Source organism: Motacilla alba, chromosome 2 (genome assembly GCF_015832195.1).
Source record: "Motacilla alba alba isolate MOTALB_02 chromosome 2, Motacilla_alba_V1.0_pri, whole genome shotgun sequence".
Taxonomy (NCBI): domain Eukaryota; kingdom Metazoa; phylum Chordata; class Aves; order Passeriformes; family Motacillidae; genus Motacilla; species Motacilla alba.
The window spans coordinates 96,932,947-96,952,314 of record NC_052017.1 but is presented as its reverse complement, the minus strand read 5'-3'; the positions used below and the strand labels follow the sequence as shown (position 1 = coordinate 96,952,314).

The 19,368-nt window shown below is 39.4% G+C and overlaps 1 protein-coding gene across 2 annotated transcripts; it reads right to left on the bottom strand.

Moving 5' to 3' along the window:
• Window positions 1-2,475: 2,475 nt before the first annotated feature.
• Window positions 2,476-12,733, bottom strand: DSEL (dermatan sulfate epimerase like). 2 transcript variants are annotated; one of them, XM_038128823.1, is made up of 2 exons: window positions 12,428-12,733; window positions 2,476-11,866 (listed from the first exon to the last, which is right to left on the bottom strand). In XM_038128823.1, exon 2 carries the CDS (start codon window positions 10,900-10,902, stop codon window positions 7,255-7,257), a length of 3,648 nt encoding a protein of 1,215 aa, XP_037984751.1. In that variant the 5' UTR covers window positions 10,903-11,866; window positions 12,428-12,733; the 3' UTR covers window positions 2,476-7,254. The 2 variants fall into 2 exon arrangements, with proteins under 2 accessions (XP_037984751.1, XP_037984752.1); XM_038128824.1 differs by lacking the exon at window positions 12,428-12,733 and adding an exon at window positions 12,042-12,383.
• Window positions 12,734-19,368: the final 6,635 nt, after the last annotated feature.

Below are 19,368 nucleotides of genomic sequence, written 5' to 3'. Positions count from 1 at the left end.
TGCATGCTGAAATCTACAGAATCATTCATTACATAGGATTTGCAAATGTACCCTAGAGTGATTGAGAGATACAGACATACATTCAAGTGACAGAAACTTCAAAAAAACCGAGCATATCAACAAAGCCAGGGCATCTTCATGTAGGCTTGCTCTTTTATTTCACCAAATAGAAGGAAATTCATCTTAGCCTGGCCTGCAAATAAGTGGGTCATGAAGGTTAGTAATTAGGCTGAAGAATACATGAGAGCTACATCCATACATTTAAAGATCTGATTATGTGACTGATTTAATCATGACTAACTGATCATATTCTGTCTGTAATATGCAGTTTCTTACATCACCTCCTTTTGATCAGCAACAACGTGGTCCATTTTTTAGCATGAAACAATTCATTTTTACAGAAGTAAACTTTTCTTTCAAATGTGTCACCAAAGGATGCTGGCAGTTGAGAAACCATCGATATTGAATCTATACCCAGCAGGTAAAGCTGCCTTCTATCATTGAAAAGCATCCTCCGGCATCAACAGTTTTGTTATAGAGCTGCACTGGTTAATAGCTATTTTGTTGCAAATGAACACATCTTGGGAATACAAAGGAATAGCACTGTTTTGAATAAAAAAAAATCAATATTTATATTTACAAACAATACTTCCTTTTAACTTCACTTTCCATCACTACTCATATGGTAATTTGAAACAGACAGTATTCAGCTGATTAGTTAAAGTGAATAATAAAGTCTATTATTCAGGCATGATTTGTTAGCTCATTAAGATCTAAATACTCCAACACACATTGTAAAGCCTGTTCTCTTCAGCAATGTTACATTGTTTCTTCTGTTTCTCAGTTCATTTCTGTGTACCTATATCCCCCATTACCTTTGAGATAATGTTTCTTCAAATCAAGTGGCAGTTGTAGGATATGATTTATAAAGAGAACAAACTTGAAGATCCTGAAACACAACAAAAGGTCCAAGAAAATGAAACAAAATCAACATTTCAAACTAAAATCCAGAAAACAGAGAAAAAAGTCTATTTCTAGGCAAGATGTAGGATGGAAAAAGGTTAAAAAATTAAAAAAAAAAAAACCAAAGAAAATATAAGCAACTAGTCTCTTAGAAAATCAATTAAGAGTGAAAATATTAATGGCTTTCACAGATACAAGTGTGCATTTATTATCTCTGACAGCCTGCCTTTTATCATGCTCCTGGTATTAGTTTTCTCTCAGCTTTGTACACAGCATATATTCACTTTGAACAACCTTTCAAAAAATAGCTGGAGACAAATATTGTCAAAGAATTTGCAATAAACAGCAACCTTTTTTTTTTAGAAAACACATTTTTGTTCCTATCATAAGAGGCATTTTCCTCGTAACTTTCTCAAAAGCCAAGGCTGGGGTCAAGATTCATAAGGTTAAAAAGAAAATTACTTGTACAAGTAGTGACATGACCCAGGATGAGCTACAAAGCATAAGCACACACTACCCACTGCAAAAGCATTCAGAGAAGGCACTGGGCTAACACCCTACAGAAAAAAACCCAACGAAACAAAAATAACAACGAAAAAAAACACCAAAAAACAACCAACCAAAAAAAAACCACAACAAAAACAAAACAAAACCAACAAAAAACATTTACCAGCTTCACAGTTAAATATCATGTGAAAAAGACTGAAAAACACACAAATATTTTCTTTATAACCGAAAACTGAATTTCACAGGAAAGATAGAATCAGGTTCTTGCCCCTGTAAGTTATATCCCAAACACAAACTGCAAAACTAAATGAACAAAAAACCAGTTAAACCTGCAAAACTCAGCTGCAGAACACTAGATGCAGCTCAGCTGCACCTCCCGTGGGTCTTTGCAGCAACAACGAGGCTGAACTACCTGTGCCTCTGGATCTGATAGATGCTGCCTGTGCCAGCCCACATTCAGCAAAAGATATCCAGAGGGCTTCATTTATTCGACTTATGTGTCTTTAAAAAGACAAATAAACACACAGGAACATCCATGGCTGCAGCAACTTGCTTACCTACTTACATTTAAGAATGGTTTCTAGGCCAAATATCTCTCTTCTGAAAAAACTCCTGTATATAGTTCAGGAGCTTAGAAGAGGACTACTCTAAATACACAGTTTGCAAGTAGTATTAATAGACTAAGAGACTTCAAAATTATAGATCGCATCAGTTATCTAGTTCCCAAAAATCTGGGTGAGAAATCACCTATTCTGTTCTAGGAATCTAGCTATTCTATAGTCTTTCACTTAATACCAAATGTACTTACTGTGCTTTCGAAGGCAGACAGAATCAGGTCTGGCTACCAATACTTTCTGAAAGATAACAATGGTTTCCATATTCCAAACAAAAAAGAATAGCAGGATTTTAAAATTTTAAATACATGCACTTGACTGCATTAAAAAGTTTTGTGATATCTGAATTGACAAAATAATACAGAAGAAAAAAGAGGATAACACAAACACATTGTTTTGCTAACAATTGTTTTATTTTATGCAGGATGTTTCAGAAAATTTTGTTAGGACAGTGTATACACTGGAATTGCTCAGACACAGATATCTACTTAAATGTAAGACCATACACATTTAAATCCAAATCCATCCTACTTCATCTGAGGCCTGTCAGTGGGCATCTAATTAAGGGTTTCACCAATCCTGACTTTTGAGTATTTAAAAAGATAGCAGCAATGTCGGATATACCTTTGAGTGCAAAACACATTTTCCATTGATTCTAGGCTGACAAGACTCCTTATTTAGATGTGAAAGTCAAATTACCTAATGTGACATAGATTAATTCAGGTCATGTTCTTAAAACTTCACAATACCTTTCTCAGTAAAGGCAGTAAACAAAGTGTTGAATTTATACCACCATAAATTAAGCTTTCAGAAATTATTCTGTGTGAATGAGATCAGACTGTCTTTGTTCTCCTCCATCACAAATAACTCTCAGCACATTGCCTGCTCAAAAGATGTATAGTTTAATTTGAAACAGCATCATTTCAGCAACATGAAACAGCACTTCCCCATTATTAAGTATTTTCAGAGACAGCATGAGATTATCCATTCACATCCCTTACGAGAATACTGTTGATCACATATCAGCAAATGTCTCCTCGCTAAAGAAAATCACAGTCCTGACATTTGAAAATGGTGTTTTGTAGATTATTTTGAATATCTGTTTGTTTTTATACTTCCTTTTAAGGGCTTATAAATTTATCAGGCAGCCTACAGGTAGTTTTGATTAGTTACAGGGCAATTTATATTTTTTAAATTATTAGAATACATTTCCTTTTGTCACCAAATACCAAGAAGAATAATCTTTTATGATCATTTAAGGTATTTATTTCCTGTCATTTCTTCTGTTTTGGAATACTCAGGCTAACTAGTTGATAGTAATTTTATGATAGTAGATGACAGTATTTTGTTCCTGTTCAAAGCAATGGCACAACATTCACTGAGGTCACCAAGACATCATGCCACTTATGGTCCAATTCTGAACAGCTCACAATTTACAGATTTGATCCATGATTCATGGTCCATATTCCACACTGAGATATGGTATTTGAGACTGTAAGTCTCCAGACAGACTCTTCACTTGGAAAACAGCCCATTACTCATGAGGTTTAAGCAAATCAGATTTTAGTCTGAATCAAATCTATTGAAGGTGTACAGAACAAGAAATGAAAGCTTATGCCCTGACCACAGAACTGTTAGGATCCAGTACTTATCCTCTTGAAGAAAATTTATACGTAAATGAAATAATTTTTATAAATTAATAAGTCACCTAAACAAGTATCACAGTTTCTAATTACAAAATATTCCAGCATATGGAACCCAACATATGGGCCACTTGCAAAAGGGATCATTTTTGCAACTTACAGAAATATTGATAACATGTTTTCATCCTTTATCTTGAACTGTGCACTTCAAATGTTTTCAGGAAATACAGCATTATGTTTCAGTTAATGTATGTTTACGTTCATGAAATAAATAGTGTCTCTAATGCTAGTAATTGACTGTAGGATGGACAGGAGTTTGCTACCAGTTATACCATTTTGTTTCAACAGCAAATAAAACCATTTTCACAGTTTCAAAAAAATTCTGATCCATAACTGAGGCTTTACAAATCAGTAAACAATAACTTCATAAAATCTGAAAAGCAATTTTTATTTGAATTGCATTCTAGCACTAACAGAATAGTATTATACTGTCAAACAAGTTGTGCCATATATTTTACATAATTGAGGATCTTGTGCAGAAATTAAACTCTGGCATGTTCAAGCATAAATCTGATAAGGACTGAATGCCAGCTGCATGCAAAAAGGGTGAAGGAACCAGCCTGACCATGATACTGAGGATCAGCTCCACAGAAATTGCTCTTGGAAAAAACCTACTGGGAGCACTAGAGGCACTTAGATGTGCTCAGAGACTACAGATTTATCCTATTTGATAGAACTCTGAATGCCAAGACCTATGTGCATCTCCCGAAGGCCAATGTCACTTACTTACAAAGTAAATAACTGAAATGTTTTCCTTGGTATTTACTTTTCTTATGCTTCCAAATATGATTTAGAGATAAGCATTTAAATAAAAACGGCCTTTTAAAAAAATACATTAGAATCTTAGTTGTGTCATAATTGGACAGTTCAAACTACAATACAAATAATTATCAACATTTAACAGAGGGAGAGAAAGGAAGAAAAGAAGATAAAGTACTGAGACTAAGTTTTCATGAGTGTATTTATGAAAGTGTAAATGAAAGTGTCAGAACACTTTTCAAAACAATGTACCTTAACAGTCATTCTTTTCAAAAAGTTCAAACAATTCTCAAAGTTTACTGACAGTCTTAAACATTACTATATGGAGAAAGGGAAGGTCAATGCTTGTGTCGGTGTAGTGACCATCCTTCTTCTGAATACAAGTAACAGACAAAAATTTTAAGAACAACTCAGTACAACCACAAAATCTTACCTGCAGCTGCCCTAAAACTTCTGACAGAGAAAAGCCTTTTTATTTGTTCTGATTCTAGACTGTAAATCCTGGAAATAGAAAGTAAATGCTGAAATTTATTCTGTCAAGCACAAACTGTACAGACATCAATACTTTCTTTTAACATACAGTCAAAAATGGTTGCAGAGAGAAGGCTATTTGAGAGAATGGTAGTTGGAAACAAAAGTTTCACTAAAATGTCAATGTATATTAACGTGTTTAATATTTCTAATAACATGGCACTCCACCGAGCCAAAGGTGAAATACAGGTTTGAAGGGGAAAATACAGCTACTGCTAGTAAATGACAGGTAATTTACTGTGAGTAAGACCACAAATTATCAATAGCTTTATCATGGTAGAGGCCTCTTTTGCCATATTAATGTCTGTCTGAGAAAGAGGTACTTTTATCTAGGTTTTAATGAGCTATCTCAAGGATATGAAATTATGAAATGTACTTATGGGAGGGACTAAACAGCTGGGTAGGACAGGGACATAATGGTAAGATGGGAGGAAAAAAGAAGAACTCCTTTATATCAAAATTCAGCAAGGGGATCTGTAACCTCTATAAAGGAACTCACTGCACTTTTGACATTGCCCAACGCTTACCACTCAAATAAATAACAATTACACATATATTTTAATATAATAAGCTCTGATTCCAGCTCCCACAAACCAATTGAAGCATATTTCAACACAATTCCACTTATAATAAAAAACAGATGGTCAAGGAAATAGATGTCTCTTTGTGATCTGATATACACATCTGCAGACATTTACAATATGCATGCATTTCCAGAGAATGCTGAGCAAGTTTAATTGGGAAATGGGAATTTTTGTCCTTAATGGGCATGTGCAAACAGAGTGCGATTCAAGAAAAAAGCTGTGACAAAGATGCAACTATCCTATCAGGCCTATCTGTTTTCAAACAAATATCATATCACAGCATCATGTTAAAGAAATACTAGTCAGATAACTTTGGAAATAGTTTGCTGCAGGGAAACATCACTCAAATGTGAGGTGGCTGAGGGTCAGGTGATTTCCAGATCTCTCCCCTCTCTGATGGAAGACCTGAGGTTAGCAATGGCTGTCCTTCAGAAATTCATTATACAGACAAGCAAAACATCCCATGGCAACACAGGGCTAGAGATTTATTTGAGGTCTTCTAAATCTCAGATTGCATTTTTTGCAGACATCAACAATAAGCCATTGCCAATGGCATCACATAGCTGCACTGGTCCCAAGGAAATTATGCACAAAAATCAGCAGAAAAATGTGTTACAACAAAGAAGGATGGAAGAGTCTCACTCAAAAAGAGAATATCCTTGCAAAACCTCTAAGACAAGAGGTATAGAACAAAAGAGTTCAAGAAGTCAATATGTTAACAACATTCAAAATTAGGTTGAGGCAGGTTAAAACTACACAAATTCAACTGCTCATTTGAGGGATCTTACTAGTTTCTTAGATTTCATCCCATTTATTTTCCTCCATATAATTTACTTCAGGCTCACAAAGGGTACCACATTGTCAGGAATGGAGAATTAATATTTCTCTTTTGTGAAACATCAAACCCAAATTTAAGTACCACATTTCTGACATGCAGGAATCATATCCTAGAACGAGCTTTAATACCTGAGTCCATTCCAGTCCTGGACCTGTCTGCTCAAATTTTAAGTAAGAAACTAGATTTACTTAAATGTTCTGCTTCCTCCCACTAAGGGGATGCCGAACAGCCCTAAATCTCAGCTTATGTTTATTTTGTACCACCATCGTGACCAGCGAGACATCGACAGAATGCATCAGTAAACTCGTCCAAGGGGGGGGCCAATAATGACCATTTGGAACAGGACCAGTTTGACAAGTATAATTTCATATAAACCATCATACCATTATACCATCAGATGGTAAATTCTTTCTGGAATCAACCATTTGGGCTGGAGTCAAACTGGTGAGAAAAGCTCTCTGTTCTATTATTAATCCCCTGAGCTACAGAGGCCCCAGCTGGTGCTTCTGCAAAGGTTCACACAGCTTTTTTCGAAAGGCCACAAAAATAGTTACAATATCTTTTTAAAGTAAACAAAATGAAAACCAACAAAAAAACCTTCCACAGTTTCAAGAACAGTTACATTTTTCTTAAAATAATCTCTCTGAAAGTAGCAGACTGTACACATTTTACAAGAATAGACAAACTTATCTAATATTTATCCACAAATTGGGAGTCAGAGATCATTAGTGCAAATTTCTGCTGACCAGCAGCATTTATTCTATAAACTTTGGGTATCCTAAGTGGTCCATCAGTGAACAACAGATATCTTCAATCTGTCTAATCTCTTCATGGGGCATGTTTTGTTTCCAGGCATGAATGCTACTTGGTGAAATTTCCCCTTCATAAGGAAGATAGAAAAGACTGGTGGAGGTGGCAAATAATATTTGGTTTAAGCTAGCAGGAGGAAGAGGAATACCAAGAAAGGCAAAAATTGTTTCAGCCGTTTTCTGAGGAAAGCTCACAATATCTTCAAACCTGACCAGCTGATAATTTGTTGGCAGCAAGTCCCTGTTTATCCTCATTGCTGCTGCTGTGTTTGCTAGCCATAAATAAGACAACACAGAAATAGCATTTGAATTAGAATTTGAAATTTCGTTTCTTAGTGATTCAAACTCAGAGGCATAGCCTTCATTTAAACTACATTTTTCTTTACCATTCTCTCCTTTAAACATTGCAGCCAAGCGCTGTGGAATATTTTTCAAGGAGTAAAGGCTTGGCTTATTTTTGTACAACATTGAGTAGACCCATGCCCGTGGGTCCCTCACTACATACAACGCTCTCATTGATGGTCCCAAGATTTCCTGAAAGAAGGGAAGCTTTAATGTCCAGCTGCCACTGGTTAAACTAAGCACAGGTCGTGCATTAGGATAATAGACAAGGTGTCTTCTCAGTTCCCTAATATATTCAGCATCTTTTTCTTGACTTCCTCTTACCCTGCTTCTTTGCTCTAACAGGGATTCTCTTTTTTTGGACCTTTTCTTTTTGTCTTTACTTAATGCAGAATGCTGAGCAATTTTACTTCTGCTAGCTTCATATAAATGAATGTTTTGCAAGTGCAGCTTCGTGTCTTGAACTAGAGACTGAAGCCACCCTTGGATAAGATGAAAATTACCATTCTGGACATCAGAAACCTTCCATTCACATGGATCTACAAAGGAATCAATTTCAAATTCAGTCTCAGGAATTTCAAGATAGGGTGTGGGTATCCTGATGTATAAAAAATCACTGGTGTTGAAAAACAGCTGCTTTAAAATTTCTGCACCAGAAGTGGGAAGTGAAGTAATGATAACATCTGGCAAAACGACAGGGTTTCCTTCTAATGGTTTGGCTTTATTGCCTTTATCACCTTCTAGCCTGGTCATGTCAGTGCTCCACTTCGCACAGATGGGCTGAGTACACATGCTCCACACATCCACCAATTCAACAAGCCACAGTGTAACAACCAGTATCAGGATCCAACGCAACATTTTGCCGAAGGATATGTAAAACCTCCACTGAAAAGCCAGTATGACCAAACTGACACCCAAAATTAACCCTGCAATTATGTTCACTTTGAATCCAAATGGGAAAACTACCCTATTATTTTTTATATCTTTTTTCACAGATTCAGTACCAAGACCAAACTTGGTCACTTTATTTTCATGAACTACTTTAGCAAAACCACCAAATCCCAAGTAATCAAACCTTGCCTTTAAATTCTGATACTCAGTCACAACAGAGATGGTATTTTCAGTGTTGTTGACACTGAGCGAAATCTGAAATCCAGATTTTGCATTATCCATGAGTCTACAGTTAGAAACATTGACATACGGGCCATAGAAAAGGTAAACAATCCTTGTAAGCATGTTTTTCATTGAAAAGGTAACATTTACAAACTGAGTCCATCGCTTTTTGAATTCAGCAGCTTGTTCAGCCTCCTGTATCCTAGCAACAGGACTACTCCCACGATGATCAAACCAAAACATCTTGTAGTGGGCATCCCACACATCCATCATAGCTCCATTGTACTTGTTCTTAAACTTATAGGGTATGTATTTAAAATCAATGTCAAGATTATGAAAAAAGGCACTGACTGAATTAACAGGAGAGTCTTCCTCCTTCTCGATATGGTCAACTACTAACAACGTCTGAGAATTTAAGAGCAGCAAAACGCGATACACACTTTTCAGTTTCATTGCTGATGTGTAAGCAGATACTGCCTCGCCACCCACAAACATCATGTCACCAGCCTGAGAGGCTGTTATAATTTCTCCAGTTGAGTCTCCAACCTCATCACCAATCCACTTCAGCCACTGGGCACACTCACCAAGCTGTCCTTCCCAAGGCTGGTTGCACTGGCTTGTAGGAGATGGAGCAAACACCAAGACATTGTTCAGGTGGCTGAGTTTAGGTCCATAAAGAGCCTCAGATACAAACACCTGTCCATTGGGAGCAAAAGTGAAGGAATTCTGATCAGGATGTTCATGACCCGGATTGAAACTTCTCCACCCATCAATCCATCTGTAGGGCTGAAAGTGAACAATATCATAGACAGCACGTCCACCGAGTTTCCCAGACTTGAAGGATACAAAGGTGTTTGTCTGACTGTTTGGCAATCCAGCCCCATAAGTAACAACTCCCCAGTTGGGAAACACATGCATTTTAGCAGTACCATAGTCAGGAGGTGGCTGAGGAGTGATTTCAGCAGCATACCATATAAATTCTGTATGTAATGTACTCCACCTCTGTGCAGTGGACGGCACCATTGGCCCATCCTTGGGTCTGTGTTTTCTAATTTGCTGGGCCAGCCAGTTACCAGCTCCATTCTTCATGATGAACTTATCCAAGAAAACCAGTTGGCTCTCAGGACCATAAAACCAGTTGTAATTAGAATCTGCAACACCCACAGTCCTCTGGAAGCCAGGTAGTAGGGTGGCATAGTAAAACCAAAAGTGCATTTTTAGCCAGTTATTCTCCAAGTTGTTAATACCGAAGTGCCGCTGGGCCAGGAAAACATACTGGGTTACCGACTTGGCTGTGTAACTCCCATAAGCTACTCCCTCATCCAGAGACCCATCTACAATATGATTGAGGAGAAACATTGTTTTCTCCATCACATCAACAACAGTGTGTTTCCAAATATTCGCCTGAGATCCCTTGTCCACTCCAGCAACTAAAGCCCCAATAAGCAAAGCAAGCATATTGGTTGCTTGGTGATTATGGAGAAGCTGCTTTCCCCAGGAACGAACCTTGGAGTACTCATACATTTCCTCGCTTACGGACCATATCTTCTCCAGGTATTTTTGCCTTCTCTCATTTTCCAGTGAATTATACAAGAAGTCAAAAGCAGTGGCAAATCCTGTCAGGGAGTGACCGAGTGGCACTTCATCTCCAGGAGCATTCTCAACCAACCAGTTTTTGTAGCCAGCCATTCTATCCATATATTCTAGGGCAAAATCAAATGCAGCCTTATCTTCGGGGCACAGCAAACAGTAGAATGCTAGAGGGGGCAGGTTGTTCCCATAAATCTCATTCCACTTGGCCGCAAAATCAATGTGCTTGGGTGGAGGTAGGTAGTACAAAGGGTTGGACAGCATAACCATCACTGCACTTCTGATGGCTCTGAAGAGATGCAAATGGCTTGTACGAGCCTTTTGCCTCAGTGCCTGAACATCCTGAGGGTCGAAATACAAGCTTGGATGAACTGTTCTTTTCAGCTTCTGCTCAGCACTAAGACCTTCAAGTTGCTGTTTTTCATATTGATCTACATTTTCTATGAAAGTCACCCAATCAGAGTAATTGCTTACAGATTCTTCGAAAGTGAGGACATCAAACACCATTAATGCTAGAAATAGAGTATGCCCCGTGAACATCAGAGCCATGATCCATTAGGCAGCTCCTCTTCCCCAGACATACATTTCTTCACAAAAGAGTGTTCAGATATCAAACTTTCATCCAGTTTGTTAAAAAAATAGTATCTTAAGGCATGTTTTATGAGAAAAGACTAAATGTATACTGTGCATTACAACAAAGGGTCAGACTACTTGTAATCTGAGACACAACATTGAAATGACAAGGCTCTTGAAAAACGAAAAATTAAATCTCAGGTGCCTTGTCTGTTCACACTTTTCTCAAATACAACACTACAAGCATAAGCACTAAAATCAGGGGAAAAGTAAAATCTCTACAATATGCATATAAAGCACAGACCGACTGCACAGTAACAGACTGAAACACTATCTCTTGGTAACTTGAAAAGCATGATCTAAAAAGGGAATTGGAGTAATATGTTTGCTTTTTTAAAAAGCTTTAAATCAGGCCAAATTCCACTTTCAGAGCTGACGAAAACTCCACTGATCACAAAATGATATAATTTATTTAAAACAATGTGTTATATTTGATAAAATAGAGAATATACAACACTTGGAAAATAGACTCCAAAATTGAAGTTACTGTCTTCAGTCTTTGCCTTTTTTCAATTTCCTTACACACTCTTTCCATCTTTCTCTTTTGGGAGTCATGGAGGGACGGGAAGGAAAACAATAATAAAAAAAAAAATCAACACAGATCCTCCATTAGATCCTTTTGATGAAACTGCAGTGATTTTAACCACTATCACTCTCTGTGAAAGATGCACCTGAATTAAGAGTCATATTGACATATTTGCAAGTCTTTTTTTAATCTTTTCTTCAGCTAGTGATGCCCAAATTTGGCCTCGATGATTCTAAAAATCCTGCTCCTTCCATTATGATGCAAAAGGAAAACATGTGAAAGAGGCAGAAAGCCAATACTTTCTTGTAAGAAGAGCAGTTTCAGGTTTCCTTTCACTTCACATGTAGGTTCTTTCTGTGGAAACAGAAACAGAAGTTCTCTGAAGCTGTGTAGATGTCAGAACATATTTAAAGTACTTTGGTTAACAAACTGCGGCTAAGTTTACAGGAAAGATGAGTTAATTCACCTTTTCTTTTAAGCAAATCAAGAAATGAAAAAAGGAGCATTTTCAAAGTTCCACCAAACTTACCCTTGGCAAAAGAGCAATTCAGATTGGCTACTCAAAGCTCACTTTCTTTCACCATTTCCAGCGTGAACATGAGGTCTCAGCGAATAATTTCCCGTTACGCTACAGGAGCTACTCACGGAAATAAACCTGACACACGCAACCGAAATCCAATTCACCTCGAACTAAAATAAAAGCACGCGCGTATTTGTACCCGGCGAGCGGCTCTGCGGGCGGAAGGGCGGCGGGCAGCAGGAAACCCGGCAGCCCCGACCCGCCCGCACCGAGCCCGGCAGAGGGCGCCCGCCGCCGCCGCGCCCCTGCCCGCGCCGGGGCCGCTCAACTTGGACAAGTTTCGGCGAGGACCGCGGGGCCGCCGCCCGCCGCCCCCGAGCCCAGCCCCGTCTTACCGCGGCGGCTCCGCGCCGGCTCCCGCGGGGCCGCGTCGCTCTACGCCGGAGCGCGGGGCCAGCCCCGGCTGGGGGCTGCGGGTGGCGGCCGCCGTGCCGGCCCCGCTGGGCTGGGCCGGGCTGCGCTCGGTTCCGGCCTCTTCCGCTCTTGCCTCTACTTTTCCACCCGGGCTGGCCGCAACTTCTTGTCCCTGCCCTCCGCCGGCGGCTCCCAGGAGTTGATGGAGAGGGAGATGCGGCGGCGAGCGCCCAGCGACGGGCGCGGGCAGCCAGACAAACTCGCAGGGATGTCGCTCCGGAGGGGCGGGGAGGGAAGGAAGGAGGGAGGGAAGGAGGGAGGGAGGCGGGGAAGCGGCGGGGGGGTTGGCAGAGCCGCCCCCGGCGGAACGGGGATGTGCCGATCCTCCGCGCCGAGCTCGGCGGCGGGCGGGCTGCCGGTCCCGCCGTGCCTCCCGGCGGCTCTTCCCTGCGGCTGCGTGCGCTGCTCCCGGCGCCCAGACCGGCCCCTCTCCCGGCCGCGGGTGCCACCGCCGCCCCCGCGCCTGGGCTGCCGGCGGAGCGGAGCCGGGCTCGGCGGGAGCGCCCGGAGGCAGGGCCGGGGCCGGCGCGGGGGGGCCGCGGCTGGAAGCGGCGCAGGCGGCGGGGGGAGGCGAGAGACCGCGGTGACCCGGTGCAGCGGGTCCCGGTGCGGGGAGCGGGGAGCTGAGGAGGTACGAGGGGGTTCGTGGAAGAAAAGCTGCCGCGGTGGGTCACCCCCGTGGCCGGCCGACAGCCGCCGCCCCCACCGCGGACCGGCCCCCGCAGCTCCCGGCCGGGGCAGTGTCAGGGACACTGTCGCGGCGGCGGCCCGGACACCGGCGAGCTCGTCAGGGCGGGGCAGGGCTGGGCTGGGCTAGGCAGGGCGTCAGGAGCCGCTGCTCCTGTGGGTGACAACTTTGTGAGGGCGGTATAACTACCTAGCGGTGCCCGAGTCTCAGGGACCGCGGGGATGCGCACCTTCTGCTTTTGTCTGTGACCAAGCTGTTCTTCGGTAGTCGAGTGCAGGAAACAAAAGGTTGTGAGATTTTGGGTGTGTTACCACTTACTGTGTTTATAATCTGTACTTCGAAGGATGTGGATTTTAATCATCTTAAATAAGCATAACTTTTTCCAAGGCCTGTATTCTTCTGTTGTTTATTTGCCCCCATACCTAGAAATACTGTTTAATATTTAAGTATTGCTTAACCTACTCAATGTGTAACTATCTTGAAATGAATATATGAATATGTAAAGGCCATACATTATGGATACTGATTCTGTTTCTTTGTGCTACAGAGTGCACCTCAGAAGGATTAAATTATTAAATTATGCACATTTACATTAGTGATGAACTGTGCCTGGAACCATCCTAATGTCTCTGATGTGCCCTATACACTTGGCTTAAAAGGGAAAAATACTGATTACTGCCTGGATCATATCTTCCCATCAGAAGAAATTTGCATAATGAACAAAGATCAGCACATAATTCCCTGACCTTGAATCTTCTACAGTTGTGCCTTTTTATGCTACCAGGGAAGTTATTCCAGGAGGAAAGCAAAAGGAAATGTAAAGCAACAATGGAGGCCACATTCCCCTTTAAGTCTGTAGAAACTGAGTAGAATACACTACAAATGAAAACCTCCCAAATCTTTCCTTCTAATCTCATAGTACCCATTACATTTTTTCCCAAGGCTGGCCCATTCTGGAACATATTAAAGTCTCAGAGAATGACTTTTCCCGTAAATTGTCAGGCAATTCAGAATGAGCAGAGTATGAGTAGGACGTAGGTTAAAAGCAAGAGTAAAGCTCTCCCAAGAGCTTTTCTCACTCCCTGGGACCTGTGCTGAGATCATTACATATACAGTGTTCTACTGCAGTGTGATATTTGTGGAGAAACATGAACATGATTTACTGACTTGCCCCATATATTCACAAATGGTACCGTTTAGAAAAAGTCTTATAAATAAGGCAATGAAGGCATTTGTATGGCGTTTTGCTTTTTCTGTGGCAGCTTTTTCACAGTAACAAAGGTGCACTGGCAAAATAGTTCAGACTCATTTTTTGCTAAGCAAATTGCAAAGCAAGAGTGTCTTTAACCATGTGTGATTTCAAACGGTTTAGGCTACTTAGTATCTGTCATTTTTAAGCTACTTTGCTTTGAATACAACCCATAAACCCCCCCCCAAAAAAAAAAACCCAAAAAACAAACAACAAAACCCACAAAAACCCAACCAAAACCACCGCTAAACTCAAGTTCAGACATAACCAAAAACCAATACTGGTAAAATGAGAGGTTTTGTGGGGTTTTTTTGTTTTGGTTTTTTTTTTGTTTTGGTTTGGTTTGGTTTGGGTTTTTTTTGGTTTTGTTTTTTTTTTGTTTTTTTGGTTTTTTTTGTTTTTCTATTGGTAGTTTTCAATAGTCAGCAGAGATCCATAGTAACTATACTACAACTCAAGAACAAAAACAAAAATTTGGATACAACTGGTATCAAGGATAAACAATTAAGTGAAGCAAACTTCAAAGGAGCTGGATTTAGGTAATTAGAAATAGTGACTCTACTTTTTAACCAACTCTTTTGCTCAAAATGAGTCTGAATTATGTTGGCATTCCGCCTTACCTGATTGCATAATGCTTTTGAAGAGTGGTCACTAAAATCAGAGTCACTTCCAGAGCAACTGGTAATTATAAAAGTAACTTAAAAGTTACCATTTACATTTTTATTTGTAGACACACTGGCCATCTGACAACAAATTGCATTATATTATTATATTTTCAAATATACTTCATAACTGTGAATAGCTGAAAAGCAAGGCTTATGGGCTATCAGCAAGAAAAAGATACCGTAACAGAGAAACAAGTTTTGAGTCATGGGAAAGTGACCTCACTGTCGCATCAATTTGCTAATGCAAGAAATCATGGGTCATTGTTGGTGATGCACTGTGGTGTACTGCTCCAGGGATAGCATTCTGCACTGATGCCAAGGTCAGACATCTGAGTGATTTTGAAAAGGCTAGTAGTGCTATTTTCCTTGAGTACAGACCAAGTGCTAACAGATGGGAGTGAAGAGTAGAACAGTCAGCTGGACTGAAACAAAATACTTGCCAGTGTCAAATAGAATAATAATTCAGAAATTCATACATGAATGAGGTGCTGCTGTCAAATATGAGACATTAATCAGCATTTACAAAAAGAGCCAGGTATTTAGGAAGGATCTGGATTGAGATAATTAGGTTCCAGTGGTGGTGAACTCTTCAAACTTCTGTCTAACTCCTCAAGTAGCACAAGTACATAAATTCCTAAGTTTAAAGCAGGCATTTTATTTAAGAGACATCACAAGTTTGGGTGAGAGTTCTTGATCACTCAGAAGTCTTTCCATATTGGCAGGGCTTAGTGTTTATTTTTTTACTCAACCTTACTATAGATGGAAAGATAAACTTTTCTGAATCAAAATTAGGTCAAAGACCTAATTCACTGTGAATTTTTGAAACACTCATGAACAATTCCTTCTTTTACAACAGACAAGTGAAAAAATATTGGAAAATAATGCAGTGGTGATGAGGATCCAGTTTAAAGCATTAGTCTGTTGTCAGAAGAACTCACGTTTAACAAAGAAAACAAGGGTGAAATGGACTTTTCCCCTTTTAGGATGATAACCACAATCTCTCAACTCTCAAATGACCTAGTCTCTTGTCTGTTTCAGCAAACGGGACCTTTTTGTTTCAAACAAAAAGGGACATCCTGTGAAATCATGTCACCTTTCAATAATGTAGTCACACATAGAAACTTGCACACATAAATTAATTGTATTTGAGGGAAGAAGTTAGGCCCTCTGCCACCCAAGAATAGCTCACATGTTTTATAATAAACAGGTATTGGAACAAAATGTGTACCACATTCTCAGAGAAAAGAACATTCCTCCAAATTGTGTCTCTTGCTTGACTATGACACTTTTTTTGCAATATCCAGGTCCATTTCCTCTTTGTATAACCTCACCTGACAGGAAAAATTACAAACTCTACATTGTGAGACCAGTAGTTTTGGAGGGAGAAATCTGATGTTACTGATGAATGTGTGACGAATAAAGGGGGTGAAGGATAAAGTATACAAATAATTGATCTCAAAGTTTCTGTCTTTTGGACACCAAGTGGTTTCAAGGAAAATGGAGAGTAGAATACATGTTATTTTTGTAATATACTGCTATTTTATTTAAGGTTTTAAGGGTTTTTTTTTGCATTTAGGAATGGTAACTACCTATAAGAAATAGCAACAAAACACAAAAAGGCAGGCAAGAATATCCTGGTTTTATTAAAACTGAAAATTAACATGTTTATCACACTGTGCAAACAAAGTATAAAAGGCAGTGACATGTTTTTCTGTATTCAGGTACTCTTGTTAGTGCAGTTCTCCATCACTGTGTGACTGAAGAGCTGAAAAGTGCTTGGTGTCACTGTCAGCAGAGAGGAGGATGGAGCAACTGCCAAAAGCTGTGGTGCTTCACTCCTCCTCTGTCCCAGCTGTGTGCTCCTGCCAGCCCCTTTGTGTCTGAGCAGTAGGCAGTCTCTTTGCTACAGAATTGGTACTGCAGACTCAATGGGACAGCAGTTTTAGGCCAGCTTAAGTAGATGCTAAACTGCCCCTTACAAATGTCAGCTGCATACAGGGGTAATTTTAAATCCATTTGTGAGTACCTCAGATGCCGGGTATGAAGCAAATGGCACCATTTGTACTTTATTAGCATTTTAATCAAACACTCTTCAGTGGAAATGGTTTAAAAGCATCAGCGATGATGCTGTGTACAGTGGTGGGATCTCGAGAAGGTTCTCAGCAGTAGGTCAGAACAGCACAAAGTCAAATTCTTAGGGTATCAAATTCATTGGAATAGCATCTGTGCAGATCTACATCAAAGCAAATGTTTTGCTATGAAAACTCATCAGCAGGCAGAGAAAAATTAATGCTACAAATATTTTATTTCTGGAAGCATTTAAGTATTCAAGGCTTGCTGATTGTGTTTTGCAACCTGCTAGATATTGACATATTAAGCACAGTATGTAGGTAAATTATTCATAACAAAAAACCCAAAGGAGTGGAAGAGGAAAGAACTTCCTTTTCATTGACCCAGTGGCTTGACAGTCTATGAAGTTCTTGACATTTAGCTCTCTGATGCCAAAGAAAACCCAGAAAAACAAACCAGCATAAAAACTCAACACTAAGTTTACCAGGCATTAAGTTTTGAACCTCAGTGTGGTACATTCACAGACATATGCATGATCAAATTTCTACAATTTGCTACAATTTGGACCAGAGACAACATTAGGATCTTCTGAGGTAGATAAGGTTTATACAATATTGCTGTAAATATCTTGGACAGCAGGTAGAGGTCACATGTGAAGAGTTGATGCATGGAGGCATAACTGTCCATTGATTTTGGTATCAAAGTAACAAGTACTGGTAAAAAAATCCCATTTTTTTTCATTCATTTCCACAGAAATATCTCAGCTGTAGTTTTGCAATCCTAGTATAAGCCCCATTGGCGATGTGCATGCCTTTCTACTGACTTCATAAGCTCTGTATTTGGGCCTGAATCCCAGGACCCCATCACTGGGGCTCCTTTACCAGCAGTTATTAATACAGTATTCTTACTCACAAGCAACCATAAATTAGAATTAGCCCAAATACATTTTTTAATATATTGTCCACCCCATGAGGAATGTATATGAAAAATGTTCTTACTGGACAAGCACAACCTACAGAGGCAGCAATTAAATCATACGACTGAAAACAAAAACTCTTATGATCTACAACATAGTCTCCAAATTATATGATTAAGGAGATACTAAATTATACATTATAGTTAAAAGGTACAACTACAAATCTTAACTAAGCATATTTTTTGTAGTTCTATTCATTATACTAATGTACAGGCTTATATTTAGCAGCTTTAGAAGCATTAGAAAACAGGAAAGCCACAGATTACAACCCATATGGGTGTGCTCAGGTTGGCAGCAGTTATTAATAGTATCTCCTGGGTTTGCTTTTTATAACCTAAACAATATTTAAGATGATATTAAGATGATTTACATCACAAAGAATTCAAACACTGTATTTACTTGAACAAAGCATAGTATATTATAAGGAATGTCAGACGAAGTAGCATGTATTAGCTCAGTCATTATCACAGGGAAACAGGCAAGGTCTCAGGTCAAAATGGGGTATCTCGGTTTGCAGCACAGCATCCTGAATTCAAATTATACCTAACTCATTCTGCCTAAATATCCTAAGTGATTTTATGTCAATAAAGGCCACATTCATCTGGTTCAGTGAGTTATCTTACTTTACACAGTCCTATGAGATTTAATAAAATTACTAAGAAGTACTACTTAATGGAAAAGTGTGTTTCTACAAGAATTTGAACATTTATGAGGTGATCTGCCACTCTTGTCATATCTGGCTGACTATTCCCATCTCCCCTTTTTCCAAGGATTAGATATCTGTGATGAATCAGGTAAGGGGACTGGTTTTGCAAAATCTTACATGTCAAAATAACTAGTAGTTTTTAGCTATAAAATTTCCCTCAGTTTAGGGAGTTTCACGTGGCATAGAAAATAACATGTCTGAAGGTAGGCAGTAGTAAAGAACACATCTTTGGTGACTAAGGTAAACAATTTTGTAGGTTGGTTGAATCCTTCCACTCTTAATTCTGATGTTTTGCTCTGTAGGAGGAGAGGTCTAGAATGCTAAATATTTTTAATCATCCAAGGGAACATGAAAAATTGGAGTGTCAGGCATGTAAAAATGTTGAAAATACATACTATCAAACCTTTGAAGTAAGAGCTCCTTGTTGCAAATACTTTCCTATGTTATTGCAAAAGTTACATTCTCAAGTTCTTAGAGTTAATTTTAACAGTCAATTTTAACATTTATT